Source organism: Lactuca serriola, chromosome 3 (genome assembly GCF_051521515.1).
Source record: "Lactuca serriola cultivar US96UC23 chromosome 3, Lser_US96UC23_V15, whole genome shotgun sequence".
NCBI lineage: Eukaryota > Viridiplantae > Streptophyta > Magnoliopsida > Asterales > Asteraceae > Lactuca > Lactuca serriola.
In genome coordinates, this window is record NC_136410.1 from 99024010 (window position 1) to 99046144 (window position 22135).

The window sequence follows — 22135 nt, forward strand, 5'->3', positions numbered from 1 at the left end:
ATTAGGGTTTTATGTATGAAACCCTAAGGATTCCAAACTATAAATTGAACCCTTGCACTCCCAAAATCGGACTGGTACTCCAAGGTGGAACCCTAGCCATTTTTGGGGCCTCCTAGACTCACTCTCATTATCCTCCATTTGCTTTTGGTGTTTGTAACTTATTAGAGGTGTCACACATGAGGTACTAAGCTCTTGAAAGGCCAAGGATCACAAGATACAACAAAAAGGTATTCATCTAACTAGTTTTTATGTCGTATGCCTCCACTTGTGTGCTAGCTAGGGTATATGCTTTGGATAAAATGAAATTATGTGTATAACTTGAGAAAAATTAGATCCAAAGCATCTAGGGTTGTATGTGCACCATAGGATTGTTATAGTGCTCAAAACCCATCATATTTTATGGTGAGGAAGTAACTTAGAAGATTTGAGGCAATCCTTGAGTAAAGTATAGACAGATGTGGGGGGGAGTAGTGGGCTCATACTGCTGAAAGCAAAGGATCCATACTCAAAACAAAGGAAGTCATGAGGATAGTAAGGAACTTGCTAAGTGTGGAAAATTCTTCGACTGTTTTCTGATGTTTTCATTGTTTATTTTTAGTATGGTGGTCACTTAAGGTGGTTCATGTCCTAGTGAGGGATCGGGTTCAGGCTCTGGAGTCGGACTCTTGGAAGATCAGATGCAAGGGTTTATTTTGTCAAAGATCACTCGTAGTATTTTGGAGAACACTCCTGTGATCTTTGGTATGATCAAGGAGGGCATTATGGAGATGTTGGATGAGAGTTTGGGTGTGTTCCGTACTGAGATTGTGGCTATGATGGGTGCACACTCTCTGACCTTTCGAGAGTTTCGTGCATGTGGGCTCTTGGGTTCTTTGAGAGGAAGGACCCCATTGTCAGCAGGTGATGGTTGGCAGACATCATGAATGCTTTCTGGACTAGCTTTTTCCCCGAGGGGTCGAAGGTCAGATTTGCATCTTGTATTCTAAAAGACAGAGCTCATGATTGTTGGGAGGAGGTAGACCACACCTTAGGAGGCAAGGTTGTTGAGACGATGACATGGGAGGATTTTTCGATGATATTTAGGGTTGAGTTTGCATAGTGATCAAGGTTCAACAGTTGGCGAGGGAGTTTCAGGACCTTCTTCAGACTACTGAGTTTGTGGCGGAGATCACCACGATGTTCCATGAGAGGGATTTTTTGGTCCCGCATTATGTAGCGCAAGAGGAGATAAAGAAGGCGAGGTATCATGATATGCTGAAGCATGAGATTCAATAGTTTGTTAGCATGTCTAGCTGCAAGACACTGTAGGACATGATAGCGAGACACCGAGAGTGGGAGATTGACTTAGAGCTTCCAAGGAAGCGGAAGATGGTTCAGGCTCAGATATCTGAGGGGACAACGAAGAAGCCTAATATTATTGATTCGCGTTCGAGAGGCCAGCAGGGCCGGAGCCGCAGTGGCAAGTGAGACAAGATGAATGAGGGGATTTACATGGTGGGTGGTTATGGCTGCTTCAAGTGCAGCAATTCGGATCACTACAACAAGGATTACACCGCTACCACCACTACCACCCATGGATCGAGTCTGATTTGTATCCATTGCAATCAGAGGGGCCACAAGAAGTTCAATTATCTGAGTTTGATAGTGAAAGCGGTAGTAGCACCCGCTCCAGCAACATTGAGGATCACTGACGGTCGCCAGAACAAGGCAGAGGCGCCTGTTTTGAGGAGTCAAGCTTTTCAGTTGACAGCCGAGGAGGCTCGTGCAGCACCTGATGTGGTTACTAGTATGTATCTTCTCTTTATTTCATGTATTGATTATTTGGTTATGGTTATTGTGTCTGTTTCTATTTAGGGACGTTCCTAGTGAACGGAATTTCGAACTTGGTCCTTGTCGATTCAAGCACCACCCGATCATTTGTATTTCTTGCTCTTAGTAAGACATTTGGTGATACTCCTAGAGATATTGATTACCCACTAGAAGTGGAGATCGCTAATGACCGTCCAGTACGTGTATCAAGGGTTCATCGGGGTTGTGTGTTGGAGTTATTTCATGAGAAATATCCAATTGATTTGGTTCCTATACCTTTGCGTGGGGGCAAGTTCATCGTCGGTATGGATTTGGTAATCCCCAAAGAGGCGATGATTGACTGCGTGAACTAGTTAGTTCGCATTCGAACCTCGAGAACTGGTTATTCATGGCGAGGGTGCTCAGCGTGGACCCGCTCTATGTTCAGCCGCGAGGGCTAGGAGGTATCTTCAGCAGAGTTGTTTGAGCTTTGTGGCTTCTGTATTGGATACCAGAGAGGAAGGAAAGAAAAAGGTTGATGATGTACCGATCGTTTGATAGTACCCTGGTGTGTTCCTATAGGAATTGCCTACAGTGCCTACGAAGATGCAGGTTAAGTTTTGTATTGATCTGGTTCTAGGTGCGGCTCTGATAGCCAAGGAACCTTATCGGTTAGCGCCAACTGAGATGCAGGGGTTGTTAGACAAGGGATTTTCAGGACGAGTAGTTCACCCTGGGGAGCACTGATATTGTTTGTGAAGAAATTCACTATCGGGAGCTGAACAAGTCAGCGATTAAGAACCATTATCCATTTCTGAGGATTGATGACTTGTTCGACTAGCTACAGGGTGCATCTTGGTTTTCCATGATTGATCTGCATTCAGGCTATCATCAGAAGAGGGTTCTGAATGAGGATGTTCAAAAAAACTTTAGAACTCGTTATGGTCATTACAAGTTCGTGGTGATGCCTTTTAGGCTCACCTACGCACCGACAACGTTCATGGACCTCGTAAACAAGGTTTGTAGGTCGATGATGGATCAGTCAGTGATCGTCTTCTCTTCGTCTATTATAATACCAAGGAGCATCATGATGATTAATTGTGAGAGGTTCTGGAGACTCTGAGGAGGGGGATGCTTTATGCCAAATTCTCCAAGTGTGAGTTTTGGTTGCACGAGGTGCAGTTCTTAGGGTACCTCTATCAGAAGGGTATATTGGTCGATTTAGACAATGACCAAGTGAGAGGTTCCGAGGTCTCCGTCTGAGATTTGGATTTTCCTTGGCTTAGTAGGGTACTTTCGGAGGTTCAGTGAAAAGTTCTCCAGGATTGTAGTTCTGTTGACCAGGATGAAGAAGAAGTCAGTTACTTTCTGTTTGGGGCCTGAACAACAGGAAGCATTTGAGACTCTAAGGCAGAGATTGTGTGAGGTTTCGATCCCGACTCTACCTAAGGGTGTTGATGCCTTTGTAGTTTATTATGATGGTTTTGTCACGTGATTGGGTGTAATGCTTATGTAGCAGGGTCATGTGATCACTTATGCATCGAGGCAATTGAAGCCTCATGAGGCGAATTATCCTACGCATGAATTGGAGTTAGGTGTTGTGGTTTTCGCCCTCAAGATTTAGCGATATTACCTCTATGGGGTCCGTTGTACCATTTATACGGATCATAATAGTTTGAGGTACTTGATGGATCATCCAAATCTGAATATGAGGCAATATAGATGGCTTAATGTAGTAAAAGATTATGACTGCGAGATTTTGTACCACCTTGGGAAGGCTAACATAGTGGCAGATGCATTGAGTCACAAGGTGAATAGTGCATCAATTTGGTATTCATGTTTGAGGATGATGGTAGTTGCCCCATTGCTAGAGCAGATTCGTGAGGCTCAAGTTGAGGCCTTAAAGGAGGAGCACCGAAAGAGTGATCACATAGTAGGTTAGGTGTCCTCTTTTGATTATGATAGTTGCGGTTTGGTGACCTTGCATAAGAGGGTTTGGGTTCCTTATTTCGGTGGTGCACGACAGATCTTGTTGTAGGAAGCGCACGAGTAGAGGTTTTCTATCCACCCGGGAGCGAAAAAGATGTACAAAGATCTCCGACTCGATTATTGGTGGACCTGCATGAAGCGAGATGTGGCTTGGTATGTGGAGAGGTGTCTAACCTGCAGGAAAGTCAAAGCCGAGAACCAACGACCTCCCGACAAGATGGAGTCGTTGGCAATCACCGTTTGGAAATGGGAAGAGATCACGGTGGATTTCATCATGAAGTTACCGCGGACAGCGCGATGGGTGGATTCAATTTGGGTTATCATGGATCTCTTAACCAAGAGTGTGTATTTTATCCCTATTCAGGAGAGCATCTCAACAGAGAAGTAGCAGACATCTATATACGTGAAGTAGTTGTGCATCACGGAGTCCCGATATCAATGGTTTCTAACCGAGATGTACGTTTCACTTCCAGATTCTGGAAGAGATTTCACGAGGATTTGGGTACTCGATTACACTTTAGCACGACTTTCCACCCGTAGACTAATGGGCAGAGTGAGCGGACTATCCAGACCCTATCGAATATGCTCCGGGCTTGTGTTTTGGACTTTGGTGGTAGTTGGGATTTGTACCTCCCATTGGCTGATTTTTCTTACAACAACAACTACAACACAACTATCATCTGACCTCCTTTCAAGATGCTCTATGGTAGGAATCGTCGAACCCCGATTTGTTGAGGTGAGGTCGGTCAGCGAGACATGGGTAGCACGGAGGTGGTTCTCCGTACTACTCAGTTAATACAAAAGGTGCGCAGGAAATTACAGACTGCACAGAGTCAATAGAAGAGCTATGCGGATCGACAACGATTTGATCTCGAGTTTCAGGTTGGTGGCATGGTCCTTCTGAAGGTGTCACCTTGGAAATGTGTCATCGGATTTCGGAAGTGGGGCAAGTTGGGCCCCGGATATATTGGTCCATTTATGGTTGCATACCGTTTGGAGTTACCCGACAAGCTCAGTCATATTCATAGCACGTTCCATGTTTATCAGTTGTAGAAATTCTTAGTTGATGATTTCGCAGTAGTGCCATTAGAGGATATTCAAGTTGATGAGCGCCTGAACTATATAAAGAGACCAGTTGCGATCCTAGATAGGAAGACAAAGACTTTGCGAAACAATGTGGTAGGTTTAGTGAAGGTGTAATAAAGGCCCCAGAAGGGCCCAGAATGGACGTGGGAGCCTGAGGAGAAGATGAAGGAGCATTATCTAAAGATATTTGCAGCAGAGGACTTTGAGGATGAAGTCTGATTCAAGTGGGGAGAGTTGTAACACCCATTACAAGTATGAATTAATCCATTATATTATTCAGCCTTCATTTTGGGTGGCCACGGCATGGTGGAGCCTCACCATGGCGTAGCGATGTTTTCCTTGATCGTTGAGTTTAAAAGGCCCGCCACAGCGTGTCAGCTGATTTTAATGATACCATAATTTTTGGGATTTGCATCCTATTTAAAGGAATGGAGAGGCTAGGGTTTATTTATCCTAAGCCTTCATCACTCTCAAACCCCAGAAACCCTAACCCCTATCTTCTTTGAAGCTTTTGGAACTCATTTGCTAGATTTTGGTGATTTTGAAGTTAGTAGAGGAAGATTTTGTGCAAGAGACCAGCAAGCAACACTCCCCAACCTTTGAGAGCACCTTGTTGGACCAATTATAAGGCTCTTGATCTAGTCTTTTATCTTCTCCTTAGAGATCTAGAGTTATTTTGCCTAATAAACTATTTTATTGGATTTTAAGTGGATCAAAGAGATAAAGTTTGCAACTTTATGACTCTTATGAGTCCCAAGGACATTATATCTCATAGATCTAAGAAATGGTTGTGATTTGGAAATCTTTCATGAGCTTCAGGTCCCTTTTCTTCTTTTTGACCTAGATTTGAGGAAGTACATGCATGGGGCACGCATGTCCATAAAGTTTACATTTTTAGGGATCAATAGGACCCCTACAAGCTTCCTGGAAAGTTTAGGATTGTATCTTTTGTGATTAAGGACTTAATGGATGAGTTATACCTCTTAAATTACCTTTAGAACCTAGTTTTGAGATCTTGTCTTAATGGAGTGTCGTAATGGATAAAGTTGGAAACTTTATCCATCAAGATGTTCAGAAGGAGTAGATATGGGCTTTTGAGCCCCTGACAATGATTTAAGGGCAACTTAACTTGAATAAGCCATTTAGACTGGACCCTACGGCACGACACTAGGTCGCAACGTTGGGCCCACCATAGACCAGTCAATTGCTTCGTCGTTTTGTGCCCACAACATGGCCAAGGAAGGCCACGACGTGGAAGAGTGCTGATAGAATTTTGACTTCTTTGCCTTTGACCGTTGACTCTTTGATCTGAGTTGACTTTTGTTCAACTCTTAGTTTTTGGAAAGGTGGCTAAGGTTTTACCTTGTATGAATGTCTAGGTGGGGTATAACACCTGTGATTCGGCAGTAAGAGCTGTAGCAGTTGATTATCATCTGAGAGGTGAGTCTCTTCACTATACTTGTAGGCCGAAGGCACCATTTTCAGTCATATGGTTTATGTATGTAGGATGATAGTTATCTTTATGACTCTTGCATGTATTTATATGTATACTGGGTGGTGCCCGATGTTAGACGGGGCCTGATGAATACCAAACGGGGCCCGATGTGGGGTGGGTCCCGATGTATACCGGGTGGGGCCTGATACTTGTATTGTATGTGGTATTTTGTGGAACTCACTAAGAGTTGTGCTTGCGGTTTTATGTTTATGGTTTTAGGTACTTCTGGTTCGAAGCGGGAGGCCTGACATGATCACACAACATCCACCAGTGTTCCGCATTCTATGATTTTGTTGTGTACTATGATAACTTTGATACAACTTCGTTACTCAAGACTTTGGTATTTGGAATGAATGAATGACTATTTTGGTTGATTTAAGATAATAATTTTTACTTAGTATTTTGGGACGTTACATGTCAACCCTTAAAACCCGGTCTTCATCCCATAAATTTTTGTCCCTTTGAAGAAATTAGGGATGTTTCAGTTGTATAGGGTGAATAAAAGCATCGTCGCCATCATTTTTATTAATGCCTTCGCCAAGAGAGGCAACATCGTCGCACCAACAACAATAGTTCTACTTCTGCTCTTCCCGTTTCTCCACATATCTGCTTCCCTTCATACTCTTTATATATCGATTATGGGTTTGATTTCCATGTTCGATTTTAAGTTTGATTACGACTTACATTTTGAGTTTCATATTTGAATTCATGTTACATTTTGAATTTTAGGCATGAATCCATTTTATGTGATTTTAATTTTGATTTTGAGATTATGGTTTTGAGCGATTTACTCTGACAGTTGGTAGTGAAGGAGGAGGAGTGAGTAGTGAGGGTAAGGATTTAATGAGGGAGGTTTCATAGTGTAGCTAGTAGGTCGGTGTCTTATTGATAATGAGAGAATGATGATTTCCAACGGATATGGAGGTTGTTTCCAACGGAGACAGAGGTCAATGTCTTAGTCTTAGTAGAGAGGAAAAGATGTAGACCTTGTGTTTTTAGGTTGAAGATAAGAGAAGAGGGAAATGGTACAAACGGGTGGGGAGGGAGTGGGACCCACAAGTTTAATTAAAACATTTTTAATAATTAAAAATAATCAAAAATCTGAAAAAGTAAATGAAAAAGAAATAAAAAAAAATGGTATTATAGTCCTTTCATGTTTGATAGGGACGAAACATGCAACTTTGAATGATATAAAAACCCAACAAAACTAATTTTTAAAAATAAGAACTAAACGTGCAATTTAACCTTTAGATCATAGACGAAAATTTACTCCAAATTGTTATATCCTTACATTTACATTTGTTTAATGAGATATCATTTACAAGAAACTAAACATCTAAAACACATGTTTAGTTTTGTCTCTTGTCGACGAGCACTCACCATGTAACATTTTATATATAAGTTGCATTGTGCAAGTGGATATTCTTCCATCTTTTGAGATTTTATATATAACAATCTTGAGATATAGCATGTGTTTGCAATAATTTTATGAGTTAAAATTGTGTGAGATTTTTGGATCTTTTATTTTTGCTATGCACCTTTCCTTTTAAAATGCATTTACATTGCTAATTTTTAAACCCCAAATGAAATACCCCAACATACTGACATAGTGATATTTCTATTAGGACAACAATAACCAGTGCATTATAAATGACACTTTTTTAAAGATATGTTGATAAATAATACTATTCTAACTAATAGGAAATACGATTTTCATTTCACAATTATGTTATTCAAGATTACATACAAAATCGTTATTATTTTATAGGTTTTAATTAAAAAATAAAAAGTCGAAGTAGTTTTTAGGAATTTTGTATACTCTATATAACAAACTTATTTTCGAAGCCTGGATTCGAACAAGCCTCCATATAGTAGGTTGCCAATTTGTTAATGAACAGAAAAGTAGGTTGGTCACAAGTCGTAAACAATGCATGGATTTGTTCAAGCTTAAGTATGATGAAACATACAACTAATAACTTTTAAATACAGATACCTATGTACATCTTGTTAAATTGCCAAATCATTTCATGTATATGAACAAAATTTGAATTTACGTTAGAATTTGCCAAAATACCCAAAATAGTATGTTGGGTATAAGTGAAAGGACCAAAAATATAATTCACGTTTTCTTCCCTTTAAAGTTGATATTTTTCCATTTTCTTATCACTGGCTTTGGTTGTTTCACCTAACATGAAAAGGTTGATATTATTAAAGTAACTGACGGAAAATATCTTACCAACCGTTATCTAACTCCGATTGTTCGACGTATCAAATAAAATCCAGGTTAATTTTTAAATAGATTTCTCATAAATATAATAACAATAGTAATTACTCTGTGAAGTCGAATCTTAACGTTTGAATCTCTTTATCATGAATTAAAGACTTGAAATCGATACTTCGCCACTCTTACAAAAAAAGAATTTAATATGATGTAAAATTCACCAAAAAAATCTATACGATGTCACTAATTAAATATAGAGAAATCAAAATAACAATATTAATATTAATTACTCTGTCTAGTCGAGTCTTAACGTTTTAATATCTTGTTCATTAATTAAAGACTTGAAATTGATACTTCGTCACCCTTACAAAAATAGAATTTAATATGATGTAAAATTCACCAGAAAAATCTAGACGATGTTCAGATAAAGGACACGTTGTGAACAAAATTAGGCAATAAGTACTAATAAACATAAATATTTGATTTTGACATGTAATTTACTTATATAACGCCATGTCACAAAAACACGCACCTACACACGAAGTAACTCATCGAAATGATTTTATTTTAGATAAAAATCGATTATATGAAAAAAGAACTATATGTTAGCCTCCAAATACATGCCGGATTTTTCATAGGCAACTTTGATGATACCGGGTTGTGATGTGGATCAGGATATGGATCTATCCAACAGGCAGTAACGGGTCAATTAAGTTAGTATTTAGTACTAGGTTTATCAAATGAAAAATCCTCTTCGTTCTTGGTGTAATCTCTTTGAGGAATATTGGATTTAATCATGTCGCCGTTTTGATGATCGACTCGTACATTTATCAAGTGTGTGGCGGATGATTCAGGAGACGGTGGGGAGAAGGCGGTGGTGGTGGTGGTCTTGGGGTGGTGGAGGGTGGCTCCGGTGGATTGTGACATCATGGAAGGAGGCGTGGTGGGGCCAGGACTAAAAGGGGTTTCAAGTGTCCGAATAGGCGAATTGCCGCCTGTACTTCCACCGCCACGCTTTTTCTTCACCGCCGCCATCCGCCAGTTCATGAGGGCTTTGGATGTTTGTTCGTCAAAGATAGATTTCTTCATGTTTGACCCCATCTAAAAATCATAAAAATCATGTTCAAGTAAATCAAAATCTGACTCAACAGATTGTACTGTGTTTGATTCTGATCGAGACTGTTATTTATGCAAATGAGACAAAAACTGCAATTTTTGTCCTGCAAAAAAATGTTGGATAGGGACTTGCTAGGTCGCTTGCAGCTTTTGTTTGTGGAAAAGACGTGAATGTCCTCGTCATCTAAGAAATTATACCTGGGATACAAGGGCATAGAGCGGAAGTGTTATGTAGCTACACAATATGAGGACCCCAACCCTACAAGAACCGAAGTGAAATTAATTCAAGCCCGAGTTGAACGTGGAACATTTTAATTGGAAATTACATTCTTACCCTATAACAAGTTTCAAAATAACGAGTTTGATATTAGCATGGAAGCAAGAACTGATCTTATATTCATACTGCAAAAGTAGAAAAAAGAAACATATTGTCACCAACAATTTATGTAAACTTCTAGAAGGGGAAGTTCGTGTACGTTACCCATATCCAAAAAAAGTACGTTATCTGGAACGCATTCTGTGAGCACAAGAAAAAAAATAAAAAAGAGTTAATAATAATATTTCCACTTTTGGAAAGTTTCCTATTTAAAATTACTTATTCGTCCTTTACAATCATTCAAATAAATCGATGGTACTGATTCAGATATGTAAGATTCCTTTATTTACATTTTTGTTAAATTGTACAATATCAAGTTAAATAAATTCAATGTGACAAAATTCAAGTAGAATGCTTACTTGAAACAGAGCAAAGTGTATGAGATGAAGAATCAAATGTGGTTTTGAGAACCAAAAATATTTATCGGAAGCTTGCACGAGTGGAATCCCTTGAACAACAGCATGTCTTTCGGTGATTTCAAGGGCCATTTTCGTTAAAATGGCTTGAAGTTTTGTTCCAACTGCTAAAATAACCTGTGGAAATCGTGTCATAATACTTTTTGTTTCCTAATTTATCCTCAAAAGAAAAAATAAATAAATAAAATACACTTACAACCAATGGAAGCAAGGATGCCCAAAACATAGCTTGCCAGCCTGAAAATATCGAAAGGGTAAAAATGTCATGATAGTTAAAAGACTTTTCTTTTTGACACTCAAAAGTATAAGGTTTTAATAGGCTTACGATTAACATTGAGAAGCAAGAAAATAACAAACGATGCCCAAAGTACAGGACTGTGGAAAAAATATATATATAAAATAAGTTAAAAAGCAAATGAATATCTTGAATGATAATGAATGTAATGAGATAAATTAATATTTTGTACCTTATTCCTACAACCACTTGAAAATCATCCTCTAATGACCTTTTAACGTACTTTTGGAAGTTAAATTTACTCCCGCGAGCTAAATGAACCTACATAAATAATAGAAAAAACTAAATAAATAAAATAAATAGTGAAAAAGGTAAAAAGATAAATTAAAAAAACCTACATTTATGAATCCATTCCGCACAGTCAAATAGTCAGACTTACTAACTGATCTGAAAAATTGTCGAAAGAAACATCCCTGTAAAAAAACAACTTTAGATATTATTTTTTACTTAATTAATGGAATTAAAGGGGACAAAACTTCATCTAATAAGCTATACAATATGTTTTTCGTTTTATAAAATGACTAATGGTTTGTCACAAAATAAATAATAATAATAATAATAATAAAATTTAAAAAAAGAATCATGTACTGTGAAATTCGAATTAATTCAAATTTTTATGAAAATCATGATTTTTTTATCAAAAAAAATTATTTTTTTGAAGCTTTTTTTTATTGTAGTGATCTTCAAAAACCATTTTCATAGAAAATGACCTTCATACTTTCATAGTACTAGAATGAACGTTATGTTGTTAGCGAATGATGGTATAAATATGAAGAAAAATCTAAATAAATACTTGCATTAGGGACCAATTTCACAAAAAAATAGTGCATTTCGTAATTAGAAAAAATAATAATAATAAATAACCTTCCACTAAATTCCAAAGTTTTACAATTTTGCCCAAATCTTTTTTTTTCTATTTCCATAAATACCGTCATTTTTCAAATATTTTTTAAACATTTTTTCTCTAAAACAACGCTTAATGGGAAAACAATTCAACATGGTCTTTTAACACTTACAATGTAAAAAAAGAAAGGAACTCTAGTCCAAAAACTCGTGTGCGCTTTCACAAAAGATGTCTCATGTGTTAGTCTGAATCGTGAATGATCTGTATATTTATCAATCAAGATTCAAGATTAGCGTAAAATTTTCAAATTCTTGGGATAATATTTCTTTATTTACTTTTTTTTCCATTTAATTTCATGAAGTCATAAAAGTGATTATACCATTAGAAAACTCGTAATTATGGGTTGAAGTCTCCTCCTCCCAATGCTTCCACCCACGTATCTACATATCTAAATATAAGTAAAAATATTTTGGAACAATAAATATTTAAAATGTTAAATGTTAGTTGCTAGTTAAGTTAACGTACTTTTAGTCTTCCAAGAGTCATAGTAATAGCACTATATGCCACGTGGATGACAGCGAGAAAGAATATGAGTATATGCAATTGATGCAATCCATCAACAGTTATAACCGGTACTTTACCCTATAAAAGTTAAAAGATTAAACTTTTTTAACTCTTAAAAAAATATAATTTTTTTTTTCAAAAATGGCAATTATGTAAATACGCTAAAGATCAAAATTACCTTATTGCAAGTAGAAGGAGAAGATTCAGCTAGAAATCTACCATGTTGAAGCGAAAGAAGCAATCTATGGATTCCTTCTGATTTCTCATCTTTCTGAGTTTTCTCTTTCACAGCACATGGTAACATTGTATCAGCGAGGCTATCAGGGATGCATATTTTCACGATGTAACTTTGACTAAATGTCAACAGTAGCGAGATAAACCCTAGAACCATCAGTTCTACACATTGCCATGATAAAAGAAAGGTTATGGAATATAGATTCAGGTTTTTTATACAAAATGGTGTAAGGAAATGAGAAATGTTTTAGATGTTCACCAGCTTTCACCTTCTCCAAAGCTTCAAACATTGATTTCTTATGCTTATCTGTGAAAAACTGTGAAACTTTCATGATGTTAGAGATAATCAATTATCAATTAATCATATTATCTGATTGAAATCGATCAACAGAGTTTATGTATGAACATTCATCGAACAACTTATCTGCATCTAAAATCTGACGAAGTTTACGACAAAAAAAATGGAAAAACCAATGTACATGAAAGAAAAATAAGAGAAATAGTGAAATACCTTTCCAAGTTTGTGAAGAAGCTTCTCTAAAGCAATGGAGACGATGATGATGATTGCACAAACACCAGAAACAGCCCATGTGGGTGTTTGATCAAGTTGCCGTGTACCCTCGGTTGCACCCCCTGCCATTTCAGACTGAAATAGAGAACTCAAGGAACAAAATCAAGGGTTCTGAGACATTGATTTGGCTTATTTGAAGAAATGTATGTAGAAACTAGAAACAGATGATGAATTGAAGGGTTTTTGAGCCTGATTTGATCCTCCACGCAAGAATAAGAAGAATGCAATTAGTATTAGTTTAATGGTAGTGATGAAGTTGTGATGGAGCAGTAATGGCGATTGGAACAAAGTCAGTGGTGGGCCCACGACGACTTGTATATTTTTTTGGAATTATTTAAAAGTCGATCGTTCTGAGTATTTTAGCTTGCCGTCTCATTGTTTGATTGCTTCGTTGATGATGATAATGGCGGTATCGAACGAATTTGAGATAGTCAAAGTCAACCCCGTTCTGACTATTTTAGTGTCGACTATGTGAGAAATTATCTAAATCATCCCTGAGGTTTACTGGAACTCCAAAAACAACCCTTTTACCCCCCTCGCATGTTTTGACTTCCTTTGACCTATTATGATTTATGATGAGTGAAACTGGTTAAATTGATAAGTAGTCACTAAAACAATGTTATAACTTATATGACATGTATTTTGAGAGAATTTTGTTAGAGCAAGTAGTATTTATTATTTTGTGTTGGAAAAATGGGAGCTTTCTTTTAGTATCACGTAGAAGGGAAAAATGAACTTGTAGCTTTTAAGTTATTTATGGACTATTGAAACTATTCATGAATGGTTGCAACTATTGGAAATTTGGTATTATAAATGCATGATCTTTGCCTTTAATTTTACTTGATCGGTTTTTCTATTTAGATATTATCATTGAAATGTTCTAAGCCATGTACATGAGAAGAGTTTGTAGGATTATTGCCTAAAACTCTTAAAATTCGAGGAGGCCATGAGAGAAACATAGAATTGATCTCATCAACGATCTAGTGGGCATTAATATTCCTTAAGGATAGTGATTTCATCACACGTTTTTATTTCATTGTTTTTTCAATTCTGTTTGTCTAATATACTATATTTTTAACAAGTTTTGTATAACAAACGTCTCTTTATAATTGTTTATTCCATAAATTAGTCTCAGTCATTTTGCTTAAATGCTTTAAACCTGTTCAATAAAATCGCCTATAAATTAACATATGCTTGTTTATTGCAAAAAATGAGCTCTTTATCAAAAACTAGCATGCATAGCAAGAGTGATGAAGCCCATATGGCTTTGCATACATATGTAACTTTGATTTGTGATAAGTATTTTCTTGTATACTATAAATATACTTACTCTCAGTTAAGGGTACAATGCAGGGGTTTATATTTCGCTAAAGTATGGCTTAGGACCCCCAATTCTAAAGGGTTATATATTTTCCAAATTTAAACCAATATTAATACAATGATTTAATTAAATCAGTCTCCCATAATATAGAGAGATATGTAATTCACTATTTGCAATAAATACAAGATTACAAGATATGAACAAGATCCTATAAACTAGGTAAGAATAAGTTTAGGTTGATGGAGATTTATTTGAAGATTTATCGTTAATAATTAATATATCTCAAATCCCAGTTAAGTCCATTATTGATTGTTTGATATGCCACATCACGGTGAATGATCTTGATTCTCGAAGATGAAATGCATGTGTCACATCAATACGATCTTGAAAACTTAAACACCACATTTATCTTATATTCTTCCATCTCAATTCTCAATTGTTGAAGTATGTGATTCACTTCTTTTATGATTTTTCATTATCTATTAGGGTTAGCCGATTATCGTTAATTATTTTTAGTTATTGATTGATTACATAATACAAATTTTCAATTGTCAACTCTTGAATACTTCTATGTGGATTTTACGTTTGGAATTTCCAAATTTGGGTTGGAACAAACTCAAGGAAGCAATCAGTAAGTCAAAGCTATCAAGCAGCAAATATTTCTATTAATCCATCACTTCTGGTATTATGTTTGTTCATTTTTAGTTATCTTGATGATTTATAAAAACATATACATAAAAAAAAAATTAACTCCGACATTTATAAACTTTTTAGTTTATTATTAGCAGTCATAAACCTAGATAAAAGAGGAACGTTTATAACGTTAACTATAGTAAATGTCAAAGGGCCCCATATTTTTTTTATTGCATTAGAGCCCCCAACTAATACAATGTTATGGGCAAGTAGATTTTTAAAAATAATATCGTAAAAAAATTTAAAAATATAATACTATAAAAAATAAAGATAAACTCTTAAGATAAACCAATAAGTAAATACTTATTATCTTTATATATTTAACTATGTTATAACTTGTGGACAGCACGGGTGAGAAAGACAAAAATAATTTTAATTAAAATTTTAAAATAATTATTGACGAATGATGATAAAAAAAATTATATAATTTTTAAATATAATTGTTTTCTCTTTTAAACATAAGATATAGCAACATTCTTCCTTATGTTTAAAATGAAAATAAAAATTATTGTTTTCGTTTAATACAATATCACACACAAACCAAAAATTAAAACTTTTTTGTTTCATAATGATATAAAAATATCTAAATAGATGACCAAATAATATAAGAAAATAAAAGTCAAAGTATTTGATTTAAATGAAATAGCTCCATAACCCCATATCAAAGTTAAAAAGAATTAGTAGTCATGTAATCTAAAGAGAATCATATTATAAAGTATTATTTCCTTTTCAATGTCAAGAATATGTTTTTTACACGCAACCTCATATAAATGATGCAGAAGATATCTATTTATGAAATCCATTAGAATCAAAAAGCAAATAATTAATTAAATAAATATAAATCTAATTAATTAAATAAGTATAAATCACTATATCATAAGATGAAGCTTAATTTATATATGGGCCTACTCATGTACTTCTTTTTTAAACCAACAAACTACATACATTAACATTAAATAATATGGTGAAGCTTTTACCTTACTTCAAACTTTCTAACATAAAAACATTAAATTTTACAAATTTACTCCATGTGCTATAGGCGAGAAGTGACAAAATAATTCAGAATTTACCTGTTATATAGCAACGATTTACTATGAGGACCATTTTACCCTTAGCTTAATTAAAGAAGCAAATGACAATATACCATTTTCTTGATAAAAGAAGTAAATGCATATTTTACCCATTTCTTAATAAAAGAAGCAAATTACCATTTTGCTCTTTTCTTAATGGAAGAAGTAACTGACCATTTTACCCATTTCATCCACAATGTTAAAAAAGAGTGTAGTTTTTGAGGTGATGTCACAAATTGTTTCCAAATGAGGAAACTGAATCAACAACATAATCAACACATTATAAAAAATCAAAGTAATAGAAATTGTTTTGCTTTGTGTTAGTTCTTCTCATGTGTGTCCATTTATACTTGTTGTAACAGATGACCATGAATACTTTATTATAAAATTTACCAAAGAAATCACAAAATCAAGGGCGTTTAAGAAAAACATTGTTTGTCATTTATTATCCATATATGAGGTTATGAGAGGAGGTTATAACATGTTGCATGTTTGACATAAAAACCCCACCAAAAAGCAAAATTAACACACATTCATTTTCCTAACATCTAAAAGGACTTCCAAATTACCATAAAACAATTAGACTACGGAATTAAACCAACATATATAATGTTTTCTCTCTGATATGCATACACTTCTAAAAATTTAATGTATTATAATATAAATAAAGGCATGAAAAATCAAGCATACTAAAATGAAGAAAGTCATTGGCATACAGGTAAAATTATACAAATAAAAAAATAAAAAAATTTGAATGCAAGAAACAGGTTTTACCTTAACAAAGAATGTTAATTTGACGAATATCAGTCCCTCGTCATTAGACAAACAACGGATGGTGGAAAGATTGATAGAAACTTTAATTAAAAAAATTTCCAACAACAAATTGTTGAATTAAATATGTTAGTAGGTAAAATTCCTTCAAAAGACTCAATATAACTCCTAACAATAAACCTAGATGGAAAATATACTATGAGGAGAGGTGGCTCCGGTGAAATCGATACTTTTTTTATCACCAACTTTTATTCATAAAACTTTGAAGTTTGAGTCAATTTAAGGGCACAATCATCAATAACCTACACAACATTGACCATGTCGACATTATCTTTTAAGGACACTCCACAAAAAAAGTATGTTAAAAAAACAGATTTACTGTATGTTTTTTTCAACCTTGCCAAAAAAAATATCACCAGCATCAGACATGCCATATCAGTATGCTCTTATTAATATGATAACATAATAGTAGATGCATACCAATAAAGTTTTGGAATTTGATATTAGCATTTGCCGTAAATAATTGATTGATACTCATAATGATTGCAACAAACATTTATTATGACTCTCATGACGTGCCAGTGGCCTACAACATCTATGTTTTTTCCACGTCTAAAATACCATTTTTGAACTTAAATTAATACCAGTAGTCATAGTAAAATATAAAATATAATAATTGTTTTACGACAATCATAACACACAACTTACAACTCACAACTCATCATATTATAAAATCAAATAAGCAAGTCTTTACCAAATTTTCGAATGCCGAAGTGAATTGGTTGTTTGGTTGCTCCAACATTTACACTAATAAATTCAGATGAGGAAAACATGTTGCCATTGAAGCCATATACTTAAGTAAAGTAGGGCAGAATTGCAACAATATTAAATATATATATATATATATATATATATATATATATATATATATATATATATATATATATATTACATTTGGAGTAAAAACCATTCAAGAAATTATGCAAAATAAAGGATTGAATTAATTTTTTCCTATCAAATTGCAGTTAAAAGGAATTAAAAATAAGATATTGTTCAAGCATTTCATCGAGCACTTAGTGTGCATAATCAAACTTATCCCTCTTAACAACATATCATTGGTTTTTTCCCTTATTCATACTACCATTCAGTTTTTTTCAATCTAAACATTAAATCCAAATCTTCAAATTTTGAATTAAAAGTCAAAGAAGAAATAGTTGCTATCAAGAAGATTAATACGAACTTGAAAAAATACAAACCTTGAAATAACCAGATCAGTAATCAGTTGAATCTCAGATTACTTATAAAACCTAATCTACCTAATTTGATTCAGAATGTCACTCCAATCATCCTTCTTAGAAAGTTGTGACAACACCATTTATGTGTATCAGACAGATCAACAACAAATCAACGAAAATATATAATGGAAAGCATTTAGAGCAGCGGCGACACCCAGGTTTCCTTGCAATTGCGGCCATTAATTGAGAGGAAAAAGAAGATTAGGGTTGAAAAAAAAGGAAATAACGAAGAAAGATAAGGGATTGGCGATATTTAAGGATTGACAGCATCAAAAGGAAGGAAAGTCTAAAAGATAAACTGATATGGAATCATGTATTTAAAAATTAATCGATGATGTATAGGAACAAAGATGATGAAAACCGAAATTGCACCAAATTCATCAGCTGAATTATAGGGATACGGATTTGATTACAGATTTAATATTGAATGATGAATTGGGCGGGAGAAAGTAGAGAGAATAGCTAGAGAGATGGACACGTGACAGAAGATAGGTCTAAAAGATGGACACATGACATCTAGCACAAGTTTTTATTAAGAATGGAGATTAGAAGTGTTATTAGTAAAATTAAAATAAATTAAGTTCTTCCTGTTTTTTTAGTCTTGAAGCCCATTGGACCATTTAATTGGGCTAGAGTATCAAAATATATCTCTTTCATTTTAAGTAATTATGAGGGCCCAAATTCTGATGGTAGTTGAAAACATCAACGAAAGGGGAAAACAAGTGGATTCAAATCGAACCGTAAGTTCTTCTATCTCTCACAGTACACTGGAATTATTGTCAGAACTCAGAAGGATGACTACTCTCGCTAATTCTTTCGTTTCACTCCCAACCCACCGGAATCAGTTCTTATCTGGTATGCCGATTGCATAATTGAGCTTTCCTTTTCATAATTTTAGTTTATCGTTGAGAAATCTGATCATAACTATAACGAGTTCAATTCTGCTGCATAAACGTATAATACAGCGTTCGATTTGTTGTTTATATCTAAATTATTACTTGTTTCACATTTCTGCTACACGAATCGCCCCCTCAAACTTGTAATACATTGTATTGTTTGCAAAATCATGAAAAGTTAGCTGATTATGCTGCTTAAATTTCGAACTCATATTGACGGAAAAGGAATTAAAGGTTCGGAATTGGAAATCGCAGGTCGATATCCTCAAAGTTCTTAAATGAATTCCTCCTAGTTTTAGTTTCAACCCAGGGAGTTAAAACTCCCTAAAATATATCATAATTGTATTCTATTCTGTTCAATTCGTAGTTTGATCTTGATTCAGTCACACATATACGAACTTTGAGTTATAATTAGACAAAATATTCGCGATTCCATATGTGAATTAGGTTTTATGGATCTTAGTTCTTGTTGTTGAAGTTATGGTTTGGTTTTAGATACTTAGATTCTTTAGAATGTCAATGTACTCTGTCTCTATGTACAATTGCTTGAAATTCTGCCTTGAAAACTTCAATTTCTATCTTTTTTCAATATACTTTTTCTTCAATCAAAACTACATTCCTTTAAAATGATGATAGGTCTATTGATGCAAGTTGATCAAGGCTCCAGTAACCTGTTTATTGGCCACAGTGGAGCAACTAAACTAACAAAACACAGGAAATCACTTACTGTGAGAGCTGGGTATGTTGCTAATCTTTTATAAAAGATATACATAAAAGTTAAAACCCACTTTATTTGGGTGTTGATTTTAATTTTTTGATATGCATTTGAAGAGCAAATGATGATAGACTAGGTGGAGCCAGCTTATTTGTTGGTGGTTTTGTATTAGGAGGAATTGTTGTTGGAGCATTAGGAGCTATATATGCACCTCAGGTATGCTTGAAGCTACTTTTATAAAAAAACCACTTTGAAAAGTACATTATTTTTTTTTATAATTTGGAAATTTTATATTTTTATCATGTAGATAAGCAAGGCACTTGCAGGGGCAGACAGAAAAGATCTAATGAGGAAGCTGCCAAAATTCATATACGATGAAGAGAAAGCTTTGGAGGTGATGATATATAAATATATAATTTTTTTAATATATAATGCGTAGAATTTGAAACTTACCTTTTAATTTAATTTATTTATTTTTGGAAACAGAAAACACGCAAAATATTAACTGATAAGATTGCTCAGCTGAATTCTGCAATAGACGATGTGTCTGCTCAATTGCGTGCTGATGACCCGCCAAACGGGTCATCAGTCACCACTGATGGAGTTGAAGCTTCTTCTTACTGATAATGATTTTCAAAACTATGTTGACTATATTGTCGCAAATCTATCATACTTGTGTTCATTGATTGTTTGTGATTTTTTTTTGTGGTAGTGGTACATCTTTTGGTTGAAAATGTTACATCCGGTGTTAATAATTTGACAATATTAAATCGGATTGTAATCCGAAGCTAAATTGATTTTTATTTGAAAATATGAAGATTGTTGTGTTAGGCTATTTTTGACAGAGTAACTGAAAAACTAAATTTTAAATGAAAGCCAGAAAAGCTAGTTTTTGTTACATAAGTTAGCTAATAAAGTAACCTTTTGGTAAAAAGTGGCTTATATAGATGGATGGAAAATGTATAATTACATAAAAGTAGATTGACAAAATTGCAAAAATGGTCCCTGTTGTATGCCAAAATTTGGGGTTTTAGTCCAAACCTTAAGTTTTTTGGATTCATAGTCTTTTTGGAGTGGTTTGTATGTGAAAATAGTCTCTCTAAAGACTGAAATGACTATAATACCCTTGGGGAATTTATTTCCTTATTTTTTTTATAAATTTAAACTGAAATGACTATAATACCCTTGGGGAATTTATTTCCTTATTTTTTTTATAAATTTAATACTTATTTTAGCAATTAAAAAATAATAGAGGACCCATTCTCTCTCTTTCTCTCTCTCTCATCACCAGCAAAAGAAACACGACCACCATTTGTGCTCACGACCTTCCCTGCCCGATTTCCGATTCAACACACGTTTACAGATTCATATGTTGTTTCTACTGTTGAGGCTCATAAACTGTTTCATCTTAAGTCGCCCACTTCATCTTTTGCGTCCTTGGTTAAATATTCTTCCAGGAACTAAAAAAACCCCTTTAATTGCACCAAGAGGGGTAAGATCAGCAACCTAAAAACCCCTTTAATTGCAGGAATGGAGATCAAATCAGGGAAGCCACGAGTTTTAACTTAAACAATACACATAACCCACCCAATACACACTTCAATTTGATATCCCTTCTTCCTTCGTCATTTTCTTTGTTTTGTGTTAGGTTAAAAAGCTTAAATAAGCTTCAATTAGAAAAGCATAGAGTGATCTAGATCAAGACCTAGAACGATCCCCAAATTAGGAATGATGAAACACAACAACGAACCTTGAATTGGGACACTCACTTTGATTTGAAGACGCTGGAGCCGATATGGTAGGTTTTCCGAACAATTGAAATGGTATCAGATAATGTCCGACGAAATGGGTATCTTACCGGCAGCAAGGTGCTATATCGACTCTGCCCTCCTTCTTTTCACCTGTAGATCGACTTTGAACAACAAGTATGTATGTGGTTTTGTTCGACCGAGAAGCAGCGACACACACACACACATTCAGTGTGTGTTGATCATAAACAAAAGGGATGAGCACGATTTGGTGACGATGATATGAAGATGTCTAAGGCTTTTTCATTTCCTGGTTATTACTCATGGATAAATTGAAACCAGTAAGGGAGAAAGGAGAAAAAAGGGGGATTTTTCATTTTCTGGTTGTCTCTGTATCTACAAGAAACATGTATATCAGGTTTCACCATCCATGTTGTTTATGTTTTATATTGAAACAATAATGAATGATAGATTTGTATTTGTGTTTGAATTAACAAAGTGAGACATTGGAGAATTTACAAACTAATGAATACGATTGAGCTCAAGTGGCAGAGGAGAAAGGAGATCAAGGTCATGAAATTGATTTTTCCGGTGACCAGATCTCCAAATTGATTTTGCCGGTAGGGTATGT

At 34.8% G+C, this 22135-nt stretch overlaps 2 protein-coding genes across 2 annotated transcripts; one reads left to right on the forward strand and one right to left on the reverse strand.

The window, feature by feature from the left end:
* Positions 1-9015: 9015 nt before the first annotated feature.
* Positions 9016-13197, reverse strand: LOC145092931 (MLO-like protein 9). The gene is made up of 15 exons (XM_079030927.1): positions 12936-13197; positions 12684-12741; positions 12369-12586; positions 12152-12268; positions 12006-12066; positions 11799-11887; positions 11121-11195; positions 10955-11043; positions 10813-10862; positions 10684-10724; positions 10431-10604; positions 10177-10212; positions 10030-10097; positions 9894-9954; positions 9016-9680 (listed from the first exon to the last, which is right to left on the reverse strand). Exons 1-15 carry the CDS (start codon positions 13062-13064, stop codon positions 9294-9296), a joined length of 1653 nt encoding a protein of 550 aa, XP_078887053.1. The 5' UTR covers positions 13065-13197; the 3' UTR covers positions 9016-9293.
* Positions 13198-18812: 5615 nt separating this feature from the next.
* LOC145092932 (uncharacterized) lies at positions 18813-20567 on the forward strand. Its single transcript, XM_079030928.1, has 5 exons — positions 18813-19000; positions 19678-19780; positions 19873-19972; positions 20064-20150; positions 20243-20567. Exons 1-5 carry the CDS (start codon positions 18814-18816, stop codon positions 20378-20380), a joined length of 615 nt encoding a protein of 204 aa, XP_078887054.1. The 5' UTR covers position 18813; the 3' UTR covers positions 20381-20567.
* Positions 20568-22135: the final 1568 nt, after the last annotated feature.